The 7,126-nt window shown below is 47.7% G+C and overlaps 1 protein-coding gene across 1 annotated transcript; it reads right to left on the minus strand.

The window, feature by feature from the left end:
• Positions 1–491: 491 nt before the first annotated feature.
• Folr2 (folate receptor beta) lies at positions 492–3,488 on the minus strand. Its single transcript, XM_036174378.1, is given in 4 exon segments — positions 492–878; positions 993–1,128; positions 1,218–1,406; positions 3,337–3,488. Coding segments are annotated over 4 exon segments (759 nt in total). The 5' UTR covers positions 3,484–3,488; the 3' UTR covers positions 492–591.
• Positions 3,489–7,126: the final 3,638 nt, after the last annotated feature.

The raw sequence follows: 7,126 nt of genomic DNA on the forward strand, positions 1-7,126 counted from the left end.
TTGGCTCTAACTCTCCATGTAGGCAACGATGACACTGAACTTATTCTCCCTCCTCCAGAGTGCTGGGATTACAGGCCTGTGCCAGCACCCCTTAGGATAGAACCTAGGGCTTCTGCCTGCTAGACAAGCACTCTTCCAACTGAGTTACATTCTCAGCCCACGAGGGGATAATGTTTGGGAACTATATAAATAAGAAAGCCTGGATCTGCCTCTCACTTGGGGCCCCAGAAGCAACTAGATCCCTACAGACTACTAATGCATAGACACTTAGTTCATTCACCTTCTGGGAAGAGGGAAGTAATGATGAACTTTTATATAGTGACAAGGAGCATTCAAACACTCTATTTGCTCTGACCCAAAAGGATCTGTCCCCACCCACCCACACACTCACAGTGACTGCAATTCATTAGACTGAGATGTGTCACAGATTTATTCGAAATGACTGTTGTAGGAACCCCAGGCCCTGTTGTAGAGCAGGAACTGGATGGCAGAGGAGTGGAATGGAAGCTAAGACTTCCTCATTCTTAGAGGAGCGGGACCTGAGACCCAGCTTGGGAGAGAGAGAGGAGAGGTCTAAAGAGAAGACTGGCCTCAGCCAAGGAGCCATAATGACAGCATTGGGGTCAGACTGGGCACAAGAAGCACCACTGAATGGGTGACAGCCCCAGCTGTCACAAGGGAAGCATAGAATTTCGCCACCTCCTCATTGGGATTGCCCTGGCCTGAGTCAAACCACATCTGGATGCAGCGGCCGCTCCCTCTGCTGTAGTTGCTGAGTTTGTAGGAGTGACTCCAGAGACCCTCACAGAGGCTGGCTGGTGTGGGGAATTAGAACTAAAAAGTGTTGCAGACTGCTGTGTCTGGGCACGTATTAATGCCTGCAGGCAGAATCATGATGAGCACAGACATTCAGCCCTAGGGTCAAAGTTCACCCCAGAAATCTTTAATCTCCCTCTTTCCAAACCCTAAATCCCATCTTTCTGGGCCCTTACCTGAGGTCCAGTCCCAGCCTTTATGCCAGTCTGTCTTGCAGGTAGAGGAGGTTCGACAGGCTTCCCACCACTGCTGACAGTCCTCTTTGCATAAGGGAACATCCAGGAAACGCTCTTTCCGCCAGCTCTGGTCCACCTAGGGAGAGGGGATGTTGGCCACTGTAGCTGTAAAGAGACTGAGCCCAAGGGTAGCCCTCCTGAAGTGTGTGATGGAAGTACCCATACCTGCTGGATCCAAGGCCCCAGGTTGGGGGAGCACTCATACAGACAGGTGTCTTGGATGAAGTGACGCTTGCAGGCAGGCGCCATCTGGCCGCAGTGATCCCAGTTGAAGTTGTACAGACGGGAGTTGTCTTTGTGTATCTCCTGGCTGGTGTTGACTGAGCAGCAGGCATTTTTCTTCCATGGACTACACTAGTTGGGAAAGAGCAGGCTGAGTCTCTCTACCCTACTCTGTGTCATGTCACCTTCCAGCCTTGCTTCACTTGGCCCTCACTTCCCTGTCCCAGTGTTCCATGAACACTTACCACAGGGGCCCCTCTGTCCCAGACCTTCCGGAGTCCCCATCTCTAGGAAGATACAATTCTCACAGCACAATCAAGAAGCTAGGGAGCCTTGTCTTTGGGATAATAGTTCTCATTTATATAGCGCCTCACACTTTATAAAAACTCTTTTCAGCTGGGCATGTTGGCAACATGTCTGCAATTCCAGCATTCAGGAGGTTGAGGATGAAGGACCATGAATTCAAGACCAGCCTAGACAACATGGATGAGACTCTGTCTCAAAAACAAACAGAACTCCAGGTGGTGGTGGCACACGCCTTTAATCCCAGCACCCAGGAGGCAGAGGCAGGCGGATCTCTGAGTTTGAGGCCACCCTGCTCTACAGAGTAAGTTCCAAAATAGCAAGGCTACACAGAGACTTTGCCTCAAACAAACAAAAACAAAACATACCCTGTGATGGCGGTACAAATTTATAAAACCAGCACTCAGCAAATAGAAGCTGTAGTTGGAGATCTTCTCTCCAGGTGCCACCAAGCCCCCACGGTCCCACAACCCACGTATAAAATAATCACTCAGGTGCTTATATTACTTATAAACTGTATGGCCAAGAGGCAGGAAGACCAAGAGTTCAAGGTCATCCTCAGTTACATCCTGAATTTGAAACCCTATATCAAAAAATCAAATAAGTAAGGAAACAATGGCTTAAAAATCCCAAACAAGCCAGGTATTATGGTGTACACATTTAATCCCAGCACTTTAGAGGCAGAAGCAGGTGACTCTTTGTGAGTTCAATGCCCACCTGGTAGCCTGGCCTGCATAGTGAGTTACAGTCTTTTCATTTGTTCATTTAAAAAAGAAAACAAAAACAAAACAGGCCAATGAGAAGGCTCAGCGAGTATAGAAAGGCACTTGCCGCCAAGCCTAAGGACCAGAGTTCAATCCCCAGGACATACATGATGGAGAGAACTGACTCCTTCAAGTTGCCCTCTGACCTCCACACTTGTGCTATGGCATGTATGTGTGCTCACATGAGCAAGCATGTGTGTGTGTCACACATACACAGATAAATACATGTAACAAAGGTCAGTGTCATATTTTGTGTTCTTATGTTGTTGGTTTCTTTTACTATTTTATTAAATGTGATGTGTGTACCTGCATGTAAGTATGAGCATATCAGAAGAGGGCATCAAGTCTTCTGGAACTGGAGATCTTCTAGTCTCTGCCTCCTGAGTGCTGGATTTAAAGCTCTGTGCCACCTCACCTGGCCAGGTTTTTGTGTTTGTTTTTAACTTTAGATTTCTGGTCTACATAGTGAATTCCAGAATATAAAAGAGGATTTAAACATATTTGTTACAAAAAGGCCACACTGAGTTTCCATCTGTTGGCATAAATGCTTATAGATCATGTGAATTGCAGTCCTCATACCCATGGTTCTCACTGAGGGCCTTCCCACTTCTGGACCTGGCCCTCTGGGAATTGAGGGTAGAAAGCATCACTCTTGCGGTCTCTCACCCTCCAAATTTCTAGAGGAGCTCTCCCTAGTCCTACCTGAACCCTACCACAAGGGCAGGTTGTGTCTAACCTCTGTGAGTCCCTGTGCTTCCATGGGCCCTTATTTGAGTAATAGATTCTCATCACATGGCCTCTAATTAGAGGCCTCTAAGATCACTGTCATTGCCCCAGCGGGTCCTCTTCTGGGGAGAGCCCTCAGAAAATCACCTCACCACTTTCCCCACACACCATGTCATCTCCAGAGCAATAGCTCAGCTGGTGGGGTGTCTGGCTGCTCACCACACCCACCCTGACTTCCTCCTCCCCGGCAACACTATTCCCACCAGAACCTGGTCATGCAACTTGTCCTCAGGGCCCGGCTTTGTCTTGTGGTGCTTGGCATCCATGCAAACACTGAGCAGGTCTGCTCTGTCCCGTGCGCTGCATGTGGTGGCTATGCAGACCAAGAGCAGGAGTGGTGTCTGTTTCCAGGCCATGTCTTTGTGTCTGTGCACAGGGAGCTGTGATTAGGGAGACCTAGACCTGTGGGTCTCATTCCTTCCCAGCCTCAGACCCTCTGTCCCTACAGTGAAAAATAAGGTCAGACCCCCGCTCCTTCAGCACTCGGGGCCCTGAGGCTCCCTGAGGTTGGAACAGAGATCAGCAAGAATAATCTCTGACCCCATGGCATGGGAGGTTTATAAAAGGAGCTGGGCTTCCCAAGCAAGAAGAGAAGTGATGCCCCATGCCCTCATCTTTCCAGACTCTATGACTGGTAGTTAAATAGTTCAGATCCCTGGCTGCTTGCTGCCTTGAGAAGGGCCAGGGACACACAGATCCTTCATCCTGTCACAGCATGTTCTCTGCCCTCGACTCTGGACCCACTGGGTCATCATGTCAGCCTAGAAATCCTGTTAGCCCTGGGGGAGAGGGTGACCCAGCCCTGCTGAGTTCTCCAGATTGGCAGTTGCATCAAGTGACCTAACCCTCAGGATGGTGTTCAGTTAGAGGGTACAGAAATGGAAAGAAGCATTTTTCAAAGCCTTTCTTCCTCAGTCTTTTCCTTTCCTCTTCTCTAAAAGCCATTCTGCCCTGCACCCTCTCCTGACCCAGCTTCCACAGCATATGCACCAGACCCTACCTAACCTCTCAAAGAACATATGTGCCAAACAAACTCAGCTACAATTGGCGAAACATGTAATCCCAGTGCTTGGAAGAGGAGGTGAGGCAGAGGAATTGTGGGTTTTAGGCCAGTCTGGGCTACTTAGTGATAACCCCCCACACCCCAAAGTAATGACCTAAAGAGCTGAGGGACAATAGAAAAGTCTCTTTGGGGGGCTGACAAGATGAATTAGCATGTAAAGACACTTGCCGCCAAATTTAATGACCTGAGTTCAATCCCTGGAATCCATGTGGTAGCAGTAAAGAACTGACTCCCCAGTTACATGCATACATGCACAAATACATGCATCAATAAATCAAAAAAAAAAGATCACAAAAAATCAATCAATAAATTTGAGAATATTTGAAAGATTTGCATTTTAAAAATATATACATGCACACATATATACACACTTACATAAATGTCCTCTTATTAGAGCCAACTAAAGAAACACTCGGGGTCATAGGAAGTACCTGGCAAACGTGATGGCCCCTTCTCTGCTCGCTCCCACCTTCACATCACCCTACTTACCACAGATCAGCCCCTTAAAGCACTAAAGAGTTGCTAATGCAGACAAGGCCACTTCCTCTCCCTCGCCATCTCTGCACACACTGATCCTTGAGGGACAAGATTTTCCTCTAGTTTCTTTGAGTCACTCACCTTCCCCACAAAAGCCAGAATGAGCTCTGTTTTGTTTTGTTTTTTCCTTTCTTTCTCTCAGTTCTTCCTTCTTGTCCCCTTTTCTTTCTTGTCCTTTTTTTTTTTTTAAGGATATATTTATTTGTATTTTATGTGCATTGGTGTTTTGCCTGCATGTATGTCTGTGTAAGGGTGTTGGATCCCCTGAAACAGGAGTCACAGAGAGCTGTGAGCTTCCATGTAGGTGCTGGGAATTGAACCCAGGTCCTCTGCAAGAGCAGTCAGCTGAGCCATCTCTTCGGCCCCTTCTTGATCTGTTTTTCTGAGACAGGGTCTCTCTGTATAGCTATGGCTGGCCTTGAACTCAGAGATCCTCCTTTCTGCCTCGCAAATGCAAGTATGTGCCACTACACTTGGCTTTTTTTCTTATTTTCCGTTCAGTAGAACTAGTCATGGGCCCCAGAACTTTGAACGTAATAGGCCAGAGCTCTACCACTGAGCAGCATTTCCAGTCCAGAGATCTTAGACTTATTTTTATTTTAATTATAATTAGGTAAGTATATCTGCACATGGCTATGCGCATGTGAGTGCAGGTGCCCGTGCAGGTGCCCGTGCGGGTGAGAGTGGTCTAACAAGAGACATGTCCCTTTTTTGCACAAACCTGCCAAGTCCCTCAAAGTCCTTGTCATCCTTCCCACTAAGAAGATCTTACCTGAATGTCCTTGGCTTCTGGAAGCACAGAGGAGTGTCTGAGTTGGCCTGTCCCTAGGCTAGCGACAGATCAGACCCTGGGCAGTCCCCACAGTCTCTGTCTACAACCCAGTGTTGAAGACAAGAGCTTTGGTAAGCACAAAGTGAAATATGCCCACTCGCCGTTTCTGTTCTTCCTTCCCTTGCAGACCCCACCCTCTTCAGGGCTCCATGAGGTGGCAGGCAGTCTGGGCTTGGCTGTTTTCATTCATTTCGCCACCTTTTGTGTTGTTTTGTGTTTTCGAGACAGGTTTTCTCTGTGTAACAGACCTGACTGTCCTAGAACTCTCTTTATAGACCAGGCTGGCCTTGAACTCACAGAGATCTGCCTGCCTTTACCTCCTGAGTGCTGGGATTGAAGACTTGTGCCACCATGCTGGGCTCTCTTCACCTTTGAAAACAATGTATTTTTGTTTTTACTTTTATGTATGAGACACGCATGAACACCTGGAGAGGGCGTGAGAGCCTCTGGAGGTGGAGTTACATGTGGTCGGGAGCCACCCTCACTGAATGCTAGGAATCAAACTCTAGTCCTATGGCAAAGTAGGAAGTGCTCCTAACTGCTGGAGCCTCCCTCCAGCCCCTTCTCTCTTGCTGATTCACTCACTCCAGGATTCACACCTCAAAGGCCATCAGTATCTGGACTGCTGTCCACCCCCGAGGGAATTTGAAGTTTGTACATACTCCAGGTGGTTCTTAGGACTAGGCTAGCTCGATGGAGGTAAACCCTGGCTAAGAAGAAACGAGGATATAAGGACATGCCAATGGGGCCCAGTGAGAAATCCACTCCTTTAAAAGCTTTCAGGGGTCACTAGGCCTTACCAAGCTGTAATTGGCCCCCCAAAACATTTTGAGAATTACATATGTAAATGCCTGCCAAACAAACAAACACACAAACAAACAAAACAAAACAAAATAGCCGGGTGGTGGTGCTGCTGCTGCTCACCTTTAATCCCAGCACTTGGGAGCCAGAGGCAGGCAGATCTCTGTGAGTTCAAGGCCAGCCTGGGCTACAAATCGAGTTCCGGGACAGGCCCCAAAGCTACACAAAGAAACTGTCTTGAAAAAAACAAAAACAAAAACAAAAACAAAAACAAAGTAAAATAAAAGTCTGGCACATCCTGCATAAACTTAAAACAATTTCTGTCAGCTTAAGTTGAGAGTGGACACAGATAGAAGCTGACAGATTTCTCCCTAGTATACAGAAAAACTTAAATTGTCTTTAGTCTGATAATAACAATATCTTAACAATTTTTTTTATAATTTAATTTTACATATCAGCCATGGGTTCCTCTGTCCTCCCCGCTCCTGCCCCCCCCCCCACCTTCCCCCGAGTCCACCCCCCATTCCCATCTCCTCCAGGGCAAAGACTTCCCTGGGGATTCACCTCAACCTGGTAGATTCAGTTCAGGCAGGTCCAGTCCCCTCCTCCCAGGCTGAGCAAAGTGTCCCTGTATAAGCCCCAGGTTCCAAACAGCCAGATCATGCACTAAGGACAGGTCCTGGTCCTACTTCCTGAGTGTCTCCCAAGCAGATCAAGCTAATCAACTGTCTCACTTATCCAGAGGGCCTGATCCAGCTGGGGGCTC

Source organism: Onychomys torridus, chromosome 1 (genome assembly GCF_903995425.1).
Source record: "Onychomys torridus chromosome 1, mOncTor1.1, whole genome shotgun sequence".
In the NCBI taxonomy this organism is placed as follows: domain Eukaryota; kingdom Metazoa; phylum Chordata; class Mammalia; order Rodentia; family Cricetidae; genus Onychomys; species Onychomys torridus.